The sequence below is a fragment of the Triplophysa dalaica genome, chromosome 15 (genome assembly GCF_015846415.1).
Source record: "Triplophysa dalaica isolate WHDGS20190420 chromosome 15, ASM1584641v1, whole genome shotgun sequence".
NCBI classification, from domain to species: Eukaryota; Metazoa; Chordata; class Actinopteri; order Cypriniformes; family Nemacheilidae; genus Triplophysa; species Triplophysa dalaica.
In genome coordinates, this window is record NC_079556.1 from 8,296,810 (window position 1) to 8,310,797 (window position 13,988).

The following is a 13,988-nucleotide window of genomic DNA, read 5'->3' on the forward strand; positions in this document are numbered from 1 at the left end:
TTTCTGACATTAACCGGAAGTTAAGTTTGTTTAATTGTTGCTAGTGAAACCGTCTTAGGTTATGAATTGAAGTACTTTGCCTGGTGTGTTTATTTCATTGTGACTCCATCTTCTCTCACTCAGCCTGAATACATGCAGGAAGCCAGGCTGATTATGGCTAAACTATGTTACGTAGAGGGTGATTACAGAGATGCACTGAATCAGAACGGCTATGTGAATCTGGATGACCTGCAGCTGGTTGGGGCTCCGATGTACAGACTTTCCATGATCGCCGAGGCCTATGCCACTAAAGGTGAGAGAGCAGCTGTTTTTATATTATTCAAGCATAAGCAGTGCAGTAATATGTGTATACAACCAATGGTAGTCTTCTTGCTATTTTATTAAAAACATTGTAGAGATTAGACCCCAGCATGGCTCTGGATTTTTATCTCTTTGTTTAGCGGTTTGTTGGCTACCCTGACCAGGCCAATGTTGTGCTTTTGAAAGCTTCTTGGAACTTCATGAATATGTTTTTATGTTTTTCTGCTGCTTAAGCTACAATATAACCTCTCACATACATCTCCTGTATTATACTGTAAGAAGCTGTACTTGTCTTTTTACAGAGATACATGTTTCAATTTTAGCTGCCTCCTGTACCATCATCATGGCCAGATTCTGCATCATTTATTGCAGTTCACATTTTGGCCTTTGGGTGGCAGCATTGACTTGTGATGTGATTTTCTAAATCTTTGCTGTGCTAACGCACACATTTTTAGTACCAGGCACAGTAAGTGTTTGTCAGGACCGCAGCATGAGGTGATCAGAGTTACGCTGGGTCGGCGGTTCTGTGATGCTCTGGGGGAAAACTTCAGGGTGTCACGGTGCCTGTCTCAGTCAATCACCTCGTAGCATCTCTTTGACTGACAGCTGCCTTAACGCCAAGGGGGAGGGTCCTAATCATCTACCCCACACATACTCACGTGTTTCATCTCACTGACACTTCTGCGTTTCTCCTGTGTATATTAAACCCTTGTGCTGGTTAATGCAATGTCCCTATTGCTGCTGCGAGATGCCTGTGATGGACTGTTCTGGGGCGTAAGATTTATTGCTGGTGTTATACAGGTCATTAAGGAGCCTGCTTGCAGTAATAGGGCTTGTCTAGGATCTGGCTAGTATAATGGGTCTTTAAATGTGGATGGGGAATATTTATTTGAGGAGTACAGCAGACTAATGAAAACGTTATGAATGTCAGAATGGAAGAGTATGTACCTTTTCTTGAGCTTCTAGGCCAAGTTCAGACCTTCTGTCTACAAAGATCCACATAAGGCAATGAGACTATACACACACACACACACACACACACACATACTTTGTGATAATTTTTTCCCGTAGGCATCGGTGTGGAACAAAAAGGCAAATCCCTCTGCCCTGCTTAGTCATGACATTTAACTTTTATTTAGAGGTGAAATGTGTATTTTTTTCTGCTACACCAAGTGAAATTGCTTAATTATTTTTGGCTCTTAACAGCGTAAGCCTTTAGATGAAAAGCTTAAAAACAAAACCTGCAAGTAAAGAACTTGAAGAACTTGCTCTTTTAAAATATGCTTATAGTAAACAAACTTATCTGTGGAAATATGTGGTTTTTGTTAACGTTATGCTCATAGTTATCGTAAACAGTGTCAACTGGGTCGTCGTTATTACATCACTGATAATGATGAATTATTTAGCTCAGTTTTCTGAATCATTCTAAAACATACCAGACTGTTTCTCCACCTTGTGAAAACCATTTATTACGTTGTCTATTATTAATGCAGTTTGAGTAGTTAGGAGGGCTACAATTTCGGTTTCCTGTCACAAAGCCATACTGTCATGAAAAGTTTATCTGAGCTGGAACCCAATACTAACAGCAGCCAAACAAACAACTCTTATCGTGTTTACCAGCCACCTGAGCGCTGCCTTTTCCTGTTTTTCCCATGGAAAGAGACATTTGAGAGGTGGCTTTAGATGTCTAAGCTGATTTACTACTGATTTACTACAGTTTGTCTGATATCTCAATGTAGCCATGCTTGTGTCTTCTCTTAACTGATTGGTTCTCGGCTGACCCAGACAAGGCATCCATCAGTTGAGCAGACATCTATGATACTAAAACATTTAAGGCTTTCGTGGTTTGTCGGAGGTCTTTGATTTTCTCACACATGTATATTTCAGGGTCTCGCTTACTTTGTCCTGCAGCGACAAAGGAAGCAAACTGAGACTGCATAAAAGAACCACCTCACGTTCAATTTGACCATCTGAGAATGAATAATTTATGTTTAAAAATGAAGATCAGATCATAAAAAGTAGGTTGGAGTGGTTCATTCATCAAACGAATTAGGATTGATGTAGAATTTTGGTCGTGCAGATGGGATTTATTTCACTACATTATAAAATATTGAGAACCTACATGCAGAGCTTTCCTTATGCTCAGTAACACTGAATTCGGGATTAGTTTAGGCCATGTCTAGCATTATTGGTATTCAAGACCCTTACAGGTGAAGAGTTTAATGTCTGCGGCTCCAAACACAATTGCTAACAGTTTGTTTGATCTGCTATAAATGAGACGTAATAATGTTAGACATGAAGCTGAAAATCTGTAGCTCAAAAACTTTCAATGTATTTCTTTGGTTGTACTCCATTCTTCATGAAAGCTCATTTCAATGATCGTATTAAGAACTAAATCGAACACATCCCACTAAGTCTTGTACTATGCTAGAACATAAAGTGCCTTTCCTGTGGTTGATTTTTTGATGGTTGTTATTTATTTGTAGGTCTTTGTCTGGAGAAGGTGCATGCGGCATCCCCATCACTGTCCAATCGTAATGCTGACAAAGACCAGGAGATCCTCACTTGCTATGAGAAGTCTGGAGACATTGGCTTGCTGTATCTTCAGGAGGTAGAAAAGGTATTACAACTTTCCTGTTGATCTAGACTAGTACAATGACACTGAAGATCTGAATTAAAATATATGAAGATCTGGTTTATTCATTATGTTCATGTCATATAGATCAAGCATAACAAACATTAGAATCCTAGTAATAGTGATACTTCACCCAAAATTGAAAATTCTGTCAGCGTCTCACCTTCTATCTGTTTTAAATGTGTTTAAATTTCTTTGTTCTGATGAACACAGAGAAAGATATTTGGAAGAATACACGGAAAAGATAATGCCATCGTTTTCAAAAGCTTGCACTCAGAGACCCGTTTCCAAAAGTTTGTGTTTTCAGTGTAAATGAACAACCAAAATGCATAAAAAGTTGTTACTTGAAAAGGTCTCGTATAAATGGTCTCCAAGATGTCGTCATGTTTTCACTTCTTTGCCTCCTGTAGAGCAGATTTCCGTTTGGGGCTACTATAGAAACCACATGGCAAATTCCATGTAAGTGGATCTGTGGTTGTTGTATATAGAAATAGCTCATTCTAAGGTAATAAAAATATAACGCTTCATTAAAGGGATAGTTTTTATGACGTTCAGTTTTATGAAAATATCAAGTGTATCGCTTCCCAAAACGTCAACGTTTCGCCAGGAGCCGCTTTTTGGAATTATGGGCTTAAGGAACTCTTAGACAGGTGGACCCCATAGACTACCATTATATGAAGCAGAGAGGGCTGCAGATTTACCAAACAATCTTCTTTATGGTTCTACTCAAGAAAAAATGTTACCTACACCTCTGATGGCCTGAGGGTGAATAAATAAATGGCAAATTTGAGTTTTTGGCTGAACTATCCCTTTAAGTAAGGTCTTTATACAACTCTGAAGACATGTGTATTATATTGCATTTCCGACCAAAGATCCTTCATAAAATTACACGGCACCTTTAATGTGAATTTGAGTGCATTGATTCAGAAGTTTAAAAAAATTTTACAATGTATTTGTGAGTTTATTCTACTAAGCATTGTGTTGCTATTCTATTTAGATCATGTTTTCTTTTGACCCATTTAATTTCCGGCAAGTTTTTATCCGTTTTTGATGACCATTGGAAATGTAAAAAAAAACTGCTGCCAAGGACAGATTTACTCAGTACTGCTGCAGAGGGGCAAAGTGATGGGCAGGCAACCATCTGACTAATCCCTTCCTGTCCTATCCATGCACTTAAATTTACAATCAAAGCCTGTAACAAGTCAAAGGTTTTTCTCTTCCGGAATGAGACCGATGTCTTTCTACTGTATAATATTTTAAACTAATGTCTGTTTTGGAGAGTAGAGTGCAGATTCATTCCCCTGGATGGTGTTCCTTATTTACTGCTTGTGATTTAGTGTTGGGGGGATTAAAGAGATGGAGAGAGCGAAAGTGAGTGATGGCAGGAGAGGAAAGCTTGTGTTCTACTGCAGTGTTGACGCTGCATTTTTTAAGTGCAGCTGAAGTTTGACGTTTGATCTTCATGGTGGGAAAAAAACTCTCACCACCCAAACCACCATCCTGTCCAAACCGATCGCTGAATACATGTAGGAAAGACATCTCTCTCTACTTCTTTTAAAGAAAGAGTTAACCCAAAAATAGAAATTATTTCATCATTTATTAATCCTCATGTCATTTAAATTGTGTATATGACTTTATCTTTTATGGAACACAAATGAAGATATTTTGAGAAATGTCTATGGTTTTGTGTCCATAGGAGTCGATGGTGGCCATCGTTGTTTAGTTACCAGCGTTCTTTAAAATACTTTCTTCTCTGTTCTGCAGTTGGAAGAAAATCAAACATAGATTTTTATTTTCAAGAGACTATCCTTTTAAGATGTGCTCTGTATTTGATGAAGAACTAACAGGAAGTGGAACATCTCCAACGATTAGGAACTGACTGACATTAGGTGGTAATAAAAGTTCTTATTGTTTTCAGGCCCTCAGTGCTGGCATTCAGAACCGCAGTCCAAAGCCTGGCCCAGTTACACATGAACAGGAACTTGGCTACTTCCTGGAAACTGGACTTCAGAGGGCACATGTTATCCATTTCAAAAACGGGTGAGTGCTTCACTTATGTGGGTGTGTTTATGTTCTTTGTAGTTTTGAATGATCAGACCTTTGACTAAACAGCAAACGGTCTGGTTCACACTGGTTCATCATCTATTCCGCCCTCTGAGATGAACTCCACTTACTGGTATCCTGTGAACCTCAGTAGTTCACAGATAGTAGATATCTGTGTGTCATATATTCATGTGTATTCTGATACCACACTTTCCCTCTTGCACCGCGCGGCATGTACCTTATGAAGCTGTGTGTATGACGACTATTCGTATGTATCTCACAATTTCTTTCTCTTAGAATAGTGCATTTGCTTTGTAGCAGATACACCTATACTGCTGTACCAAAACAAAGTAGTCTACATATAGGCAGCTTTTAAAGGAAATGAATGAATGAGGTGTAAATATGGACTCCAATGAAATAAATTTGAGCTTCCCATGCACCTCCTGTTGCTGACTAGAGAATAAAAGATAAGCTGTCCATCTCTCATCCTGTTCCTGCATTCTGTCCAGTTGTCCAATTCAGAGGCTGCCGCGTGCTGACAGATGTCCCCTAACTAGATGGGCACTCATCTGTTTTGTTTTCTTACTGTAGTGGTTGGCACCTCTCCTGTGAATTGTATGAAAATGCAAATGTAAGCTTGTGTTTATGCATAATTTTTTATACATGCGGTGAGTGTGCGGTAGGGAACCTCCATATTTACAAAAGTGGACTATCTGTCTGTGTTTGTTATGCATCTGTGTGAAATATGACCAGCGCGGTGGTGCATTGTGGGCAATGTTTCTGTTAGGGCCGTAAGTGAACCAAAGCAGCATCTTCGAACCTCACAGCACACGCAAACCTGACAGGATCACGTATTTGCATACTCTTCGGCTCTCGTGTGCTACGTGTACGTGAACATCATACATTAGTTGTGAACTGTTTTTATTGATAAAATATTAGATATTTTCCATTTTAAGATTTAAGACTGATTATTTGGAATAAGCCGTGAAACACTGCAGTCTAATGGAAATATTGCCCCAAGCTATTGACGATACCACAGCTACCACAATAACAATTGACTTTTCTATAAGCAATTTGTTGGCCACTGATCTAGTTGTTAGTTCTAATGGCTGCTGTTAAGGCTCTAAAACTTCCTGTCCGTTGAGATGCCACTGTATTAGTTTGAGCGCTCAATGCATGTGCTCATTAAATCATAGAAGAGTTCTGACCCAGCCAGAGGCTGTGTTTGTGAGTTGATGTAAGGTTTGTTGATGTCAGCTGTCAGGTTAAATTGAATCTCTAGAGATGATTCAATGGATCTCATGTTCCTCTTTTCCTCCATTTTCCCAATACTACAGTAACCTTACCCGAGGTGTCGGCCGTTTCCGAGAAATTCTCCGTGCTGTTGAGACCAGGACCACTCAGAACCTTCGTATGGTAAGAAATTTTGACGTATTTGTCTTTGTAAAACATTCGATGCTATGCTTCATCCGATTTGCGCGCCTTACTCCCAGTTAACTTCTGGTTTGTGTTTGACTAGTGTCTAATAATAATAATAACTATTTATATTTTATCTAGTTTACATTAATATTCACTCATTATTATTTTATTGTATAATAACTGTATTAAAATAACTTTTTAGAATTTTGTCGTATGTTCATTTTTTTTTTTAAACTATTTGTTGAATGGGACTTGCACTTCGGTTGCATTTAAACAAACCGAATGGTACATTGACATCTAGAGGTTGAGCTTGGTATCGGAGTCTAAAATCAAAATATGGAGAGACAAGTTTAGCCAAGTAACTGTTTTTCCCGGTTTCTTTTGATTGTTATCATAATAATCTACAGTCACTCTTTTGTTTGTGAATATGTACCGGAAGTTCAGGCGGGGTCACAAAAATGCGGAAGCGCAGTAATGTTTTTTTTGGGTTGTGAATATGAAACTGTCTATATACTAACCTTGGACATGTATCTATTTGTGTGTTAAACTTATGTGTGATTCAATCATGATTCATTGTCAACTGATTATTCTTATTATTATTAGAATCAGCAAATTTTATAATAATCTTTCACGTTTAATCTAGACAAACAGTAAATATATGATGTGCGTGTGTGTTTAGACTATTGCCAGGCAGCTTGCAGAGATCTTGCTGAGGGGCATGTGTGAACAAAGTTATTGGAACCCACTGGAAGATCCCCCTCACCAGTCCCCTCTCGACGATCCACTCAGACACACCGCCCACACTAAGGACTACGCCCTCAGCCGCCGCCCACGTATCTACTCAGGAGAGAAGTAGGACACACCAATTTGTCTCATTTGTCCAAATTTACTTTTCAGGGACTCTAAAAAGATTCAGATGAGATAAAAGGAATATTTCTCCCAAAATTATCTCATGAGTTACTCCCCCCAAATTGTTTAAAACCTGAAAACATTTCTTTGTTCTGTTGAACACAGAGAAAGATATTTGGAAGAATGTTAGCAGTTGACATTCCTGGTACATCAGTGACTACCAAAGTAGGAAAATTTTAAATGGTAGTCAACAGAACCAAAGATTTTGCAATAAGTTTTTTCTACTGTGGTATGCAAAGATGTCCCAGAAATGTCAGTTGATAACATTTTCCCTATTATCTTTCTTTGTGTTCAAAATAATTTTTACAGGTTCGGAACAACTTGAGAATGATTAAATGATGACAGAATTGTCATTTTAAGTGGAGTATCCCTTTGAAGCGAGTCTTTATTGTATAATAAAATACTAATTAGATTTTTTAAGTATTATTGCAAGTAATTTTGCATTTGGATTAATCTCTTTTTCTGTCTCTTTTTTTCTCTTGCTGTCTCTAGCTTGTTTTGTCCACAGGAGAACACTGAAGAGGCTTTACTTCTTTTATTAATCAGTGAGTCTATGGTGAGTCACAGTAAAACTTTGGTCACCCACTGAATTTTGGTTTCAGAGGTTTTATATATGATTTCACCACCGGTACGGGATCTAAAATATGTATTCACCAGAAGAGCAGATAAATCAAAGATTCTGTTGACTTAACGTAAACTAAATCTTAATCTGCATCAAGAGAGTTGTGTTAATTTGATTTTAAATGTATTTGTCACAGGCGAACAGAGACGCTGTATTGAGCCGAATCCCCGAGCACAATAATGACCGAATCATCAGTCTGCAGAGCGCCTCGCTAGTGTATGACTTGCTGACCATTGCGCTCGGCCGACGTGGACAGTACGAAATGCTGTCAGAGGTGAGGCCCCGCCCACACTCCTTTCCATGGGAGCATACAGGAACACAGTATTCCTTCAGCAGGAGCAGTTAAATGTCCTGGTGTGGTCGCTGTGGTAACAAGACCAGATCTGTGCTTAAGTGTGTATGTGTGCTATTCACAGTGTATATGTACCTTTTTTTGTGCATTACATCTAAAGCATCTTGTTTCATTTTCAGAGAACCGCCTCGGTTAATTTTTAAGTTGCAGATCTCTGATAGAAAGAACAGCCAGTCAAAGAGAAGAGATTTGGATTGTAGTAGGATGTTTTAGTTGGCGTACCTGGGCAGATTTTTCTTTCCATTTAGAATCTGTTGATAGTGATGACGCCGATCCTGCCAATATTGGTGTCCGTATAACTTTGTGATGTAGGTTCTTCAAAGTCAAGTATTATGGGATTGTTTGTGCACAGTTCCCCAAGAAAGCCCATTTTTATGCACATAGTAGCTCTGCGGGGTCATGTGTTTGTGTGTGTAGCTTTTTATTGTTATATTGATGTCATATCTGCAAGTGTGATTAACTGTAATGCCTCAGAGACATGCTGGAAGCCCCACTGCACTCTTGGTAATCTCCAACAGGAGGCTCCGAGTTTGACCCATTCTTATACTGTGTGTGTGTGCGCGGCTCATCACAGCTATTGTTTTCAGTCCTCATCGGCGTAATTAAAGTTTTATTAATTCTCCCTCTACTTAGTGTCTCGAGAGAGCCATGAAGTTTGCCTTTGAGGAATTTCATCTCTGGTTCCAGCTTGCTTTGTCTTTGATGGCTGCTGGGAAGGTCAGTGTTTCATTTTGCTCCACTGTTCCATTTAAAATTCAATTGAGAATTCCATTAAAATTCTGATTTAATTTCTTAAATTCAAATTCACACAAATGAATTGAAAGCTTTTTTTATTCCGAATTTTCCCAAACCCGGTGTTGACTTAGCTCAACTTTAACCCTTACAAGACAAACAATGAGTTAATTTACACTATTCTGTGTGTGTGTGTGTGTGTGTGTAGTCGGCTCGTGCAGTAAAGGTGCTGAAGGAGTGTATCAGACTGAAGCCGGATGATCCCACCATTCCACTGCTGGCTGTCAAGCTGTGCATTGGAAACCTGCACTGGGTAATAAAAGAAGAATCATGGGAAACGTGCAGACTCAACCAGAGAACTGACACTGACCTGTTCACAACTTTTACTGTTGAATCCATGAACAGTGAGATGCTGATGACATGGGGTGTGTGTTTGTGTGTTTTAGCTGGAAGAGGGTGAGCGCTTTGCTAAAATGGTGATTGATATGGGTGAGAAGGCAGCTGAATTCAGGGCTAAAGGATACCTAGCTATCGGGCTTGTCTACAGTCTGAAGGCCACAGACGGTGAGCATACCTGAAACAGGATGCGTTCTGTACCTTTTGTATACCCTCATAATTCTGGATGTTTTTTGTTTTCTCTGATACATTCTGTACCCTCCATGTAATCTTGTTTAACACAATATCTACAATACTTCAACAAATGCCCTTTTGTCGCTTACTTTAAACGACCAGTTTACCCAAAAATGAATATTCTTTCATTTACTCCTCCTCAAGTTCTTTCAAATCAGTATAAATTTATTTGTTCTGATGAACTCAGAGAAACATATTTAGAAGAATGCTTGTCCACAAATAGTTCTTGGCCACTATTGCCTGTCATAGTAGTGAACATTTCTTTTGTAAATTTCTTTGCTCTGTTGAACACAAAAGAAGATATTTTGAAGAATGTTGGAAAGCAACAGTTCTGGGACACTTTTGACTACCATTGTAATTTTTCTACTATCGAAGTCACTGTATTGCGAAGAACTGTATCATTCCAAGCGTTCTGCCAAAAAATGTCTCTGTGTTCATCAGAACAAAGAAATTTAAACAAATTTAAATTACTTGAGGGTGAGAAAATGATGACAGAATTTCTTTGGTTAATAGGATGTGTTAACCTTTGTAAAACTTTCTGTAACTTTAAGGTTTAGGGTATCTAAAACTTGGTTCTAACTTGATCTTGTCATCATCATTACAATCTTCTCACACTACTGTTCTGTGTTTACAGCATCACTTCGAGGAATGCAGGAAGAGTATCAGAAAAAAGCACTGAGTGCTTTCCAGAGGTGAGAAATTCCCCATCTCTCTCTCTCTCTCTCTCTCTCTCTCTCACTCTGTTTCTCTCTCTAATAATGCAAACTCTGTTTCTCTTATCCTAAGGGCACAGAGTCTATCTCCCACTGATCATCTGGCTGTTTTCTATCTTTCACTCCAGCTGGCTGTGTCTCGACAGGTAAGAAAAGAGTCCTCACACACAGGTATTCAAGCATCCCATTATTCATATACCAGGTTTAAAGGGACAGTTTACCCCAAAATATTTTTTTTGGCACCATTTACCCACCCCTGAGTTGTTCCAAATCTTTATAAACTTCTTGGTTCTGAGAATGATGAGACCCGAGAAAGATATTTAGAAAACCACAACCGTTCTTGGCCCCCATTGACTACCACATTAGGAAAAAATACAATGGTAGTCCAAATGCCCAAGAGATGTTTGCTTCCCTACATTCTTCAAAATATATTATTATGTGTTCAAGAGAAAATTATAATAAACAAAGAAATGATAATAAAAATCTGTTTTCTGTGTGTGTGGTAGATTCCAGAGGCTCTGGGTTATGTACGGCAGGCGTTACAGCTGCAGGGTGATGATGTTCATTCTCTGCATCTGCTGGCCTTGTTGCTGTCAGCACAGAAGCACTACCACGATGCACTCAACATCATTGAGATGGCCCTCAGCGAGTACCCCGAGAACTTTGTGTGAGTCCAACATATACATTCAGTCTCTATCACTATAGCTAAATTGGTGGACCATTGCTTTAGCATCATGAGTTCATCCCAAGGGAACACATATACTGAAAAGAAAATGTGTAGCTTAAATGCCCTGCAAGTCTGCCAAATGCATGAATGTGACGCAATCACACATTTTCTCAAACCTCTCGAGCTTTCATTCGAGGATTGCTTGTTTTGTGATGCATACATAAGATCATGTTTGCGAGGTTTGAACAGCCAGTCAGAGAGATGTGTGGAGACCACTGGATCAGGGAACCAATCAGAGCTGAGCAGATGATAGGGCGGTGGGTTTTTACACAGCATTTGAAAGACGCCCTCTCACACGTACACATACTGTGACAGGTAGTGTTTAGACGTTTAGGAGGCAAGCTACAGTGCCCACTGTAATGAGAATGTTTGTGTTCGCTGTAGCAGCTAGGATAGATGGGAAGATGTCCACTGCTGGCCTATTCAATTAGAAGAACAAGAACTGTGTGTGTGTGTATGTGTGTGTGGTGTCTAGAGCATTGGACACACCCAAGTTCCCATCTCATTTGATTTAATCAAAGTTCCTTCCATCTCTGTTATTATGTGTGTGTTTTGTCTGCAGGCTGTGTATTTCAACCACTTACGTAATATGGAAACGAAAACCTATTTTTTCTTCCCCTCTTTTTTCACCATGTTATGCCTTGGGGGTTTTGGTTTTGTCCAGTACTGTGAATTTCAGCATCTGTGTATGTATGCGAGTGTATCACTTTTATTTTGCCTCATTGCCTTGAAAGGAGATGCACCAGAACATCCAGCTCTCCTTATTTTATACACACACAATATTAATTCAGCGGCTGTGTGGGCGTCTTAGCAGTGTAGCGTGGAGATACAGCAATGCCGATGATAATGTGCTGTCAGCGTTCTCAATCGGCTGAACTCATATCAGTGCAGCCTTCAGAGACTGCATCCCCATTACAGTCACAAACTGGTCTCGTTTAGCTTGAAGCATTTCGGAGGGGCTGTTATGTTGGTTTCTACTTTAACCGTACACACCAGCTGGAGCTTCTTACACTCTGTCATATCTGATTATAGAAATGCCCATCTGCACTCTCAACAGTGGCACTGATGGTCGGATGCTCACTCAACACACACTTGTGTCCCCGAGGAGATCTGCTTCCTGTAGAAATGGGAGTTTAAAATCCAGAAGTTTTTACAAGATGAGATACAATACACCACCAACCTTATTATAAGCAATTTGCGAACATACCAGATGAAACAATAGTAACACTAGTATACAGTATATACAAACAATTATACTGCAAATACACATTATACCACAAACATTACCAACAAATATTACACCACAAGCATTATATACAATATACCACACATATGCATTATAAAACAAACACATTATATACAACACACAATATACAACACATACATATTAACAACACGCATTATACCACAAACACTATATAGAACACACAAAATACATCACACAGAAACATTGTAGAAAACACAATATACCACAAATACACATTACAAAACAGCACTATATTCAACAGACACAAATAACACAACAAACAATATAAGACGTGTGTGTGTGCACACATATGGGGACGACACCAGGTGGTTTATAAGGGTACAGCGCAAAGTGGAGCGCAACATTGAAAAACAAACCAATATTAATTTACAGAATTTGTTTAGAACTGAATATTCATTTATAATAATAAAATAACAAAATAAGCCAGATTCATGTCACAATGTGCAAAATAAATGTGTTTAGGGAAAATGTCTAAAATGCAGGGGGACTCAAAACACAATGCACAAATAGTCAAATAAATGGACATTTTACTTAAACACACGTAATGATGTGATCTCGCTTCAAAACTATTTTTATAAGTACACGATAATAATGAATAATTCATCATGAAAAACTGGGAATAAAGCACTTTCATTATCAATGAACTACCAATAAAGTTACTTTATTTTACCGCATGTAAAGCAAGAATGCAATAAAGCATCTTAATATTTAAACAGTCAAAAGTCTTTTTTCCTGCGCACTCGTTCTCCGTCCTCCTGACACACACGCTTGCTTTCAGTGCAGAGAAAGACAAGTTCCGAAAGTCTGCGCCGTGCTTGTTATATGCGGTGATTTTGGTTACATGACTTTATTAATATTTTTTGTATCATGGATCGCAAGTTCAGTCCAAGTAACGAACCAGGTGCATTTACAGACAAAGTGTTAATATGCACAGACATTCAGGAAGTGACAAATGTTTGGAAACGGTTAAGGCATTTGCGAGTCATCTAAGGGTGCGTGCGGATTCGTAACGTGCTGCTTCTCTCTACCATGTGCTCAAGTACACCGGGGTTTTCTTCACCATATGAATTAATTAAACTGTTGGTCTGTTCGTCAGTTCATTTGAAAATATTTTGGCAGAAAGATACAGGATAATCTTCCTGACCTGTGCATTCAGTAAACTTAAGCATTTTCTTCACTCTGTTTTTAAAAACACTTCACTAGACATTCAGGAAGGAGAGATGACTGGGTGAAAGAAAAACAGAACTGTGGCAGGAAGAGACTGAGGTGTGAACAAGAGGAAATAGACAAGTTATGCTTCTTTTTCTCTCTCCGCAGCCTTTTATTCACAAAGGTGAAGTTGGAGACGTTGTGTCGAGGACCCGAGGAGGCGCTGCTCTCTTGCAAACGCATGCTGCAGATCTGGAAGTCCTGTTACAACCTCACCAACCCCAGGTACACACACAAACACTATACACACTGTTGACACGTGAATCCTAGAAGCTCAAGTGTCAGCATGAACCATCAACACGTAAGACGGCACAGCATGCCTCTGACTGTGAGCTCACCACACCTTCATTAAAAATAAATAAAAGCACAGTTCGTACCAATGCAGCATACCATGATTCAGTCCTGCTATCTCTCTCCCGCTCTCTCGCTC

The 13,988-nt window shown here is 39.1% G+C and overlaps 1 protein-coding gene across 2 annotated transcripts in view; it reads left to right on the forward strand.

Moving 5' to 3' along the window:
• ttc7b (tetratricopeptide repeat domain 7B) overlaps positions 1-13,988 on the forward strand; it is a 31,293-nt gene that overhangs the window by 1,978 nt on the left and 15,327 nt on the right. For both annotated transcript variants that reach the window (XM_056767404.1, XM_056767405.1), the window contains exons 3-16: positions 124-292; positions 2,787-2,920; positions 4,854-4,975; positions 6,316-6,394; positions 7,077-7,249; positions 7,799-7,862; positions 8,065-8,202; positions 8,914-8,997; positions 9,221-9,325; positions 9,459-9,576; positions 10,277-10,334; positions 10,429-10,501; positions 10,862-11,022; positions 13,667-13,783. In XM_056767404.1, the coding sequence (XP_056623382.1) occupies positions 124-292; positions 2,787-2,920; positions 4,854-4,975; positions 6,316-6,394; positions 7,077-7,249; positions 7,799-7,862; positions 8,065-8,202; positions 8,914-8,997; positions 9,221-9,325; positions 9,459-9,576; positions 10,277-10,334; positions 10,429-10,501; positions 10,862-11,022; positions 13,667-13,783 (1,595 nt within the window). The remainder of the gene's footprint in view (positions 1-123; positions 293-2,786; positions 2,921-4,853; positions 4,976-6,315; positions 6,395-7,076; positions 7,250-7,798; positions 7,863-8,064; positions 8,203-8,913; positions 8,998-9,220; positions 9,326-9,458; positions 9,577-10,276; positions 10,335-10,428; positions 10,502-10,861; positions 11,023-13,666; positions 13,784-13,988) is intronic.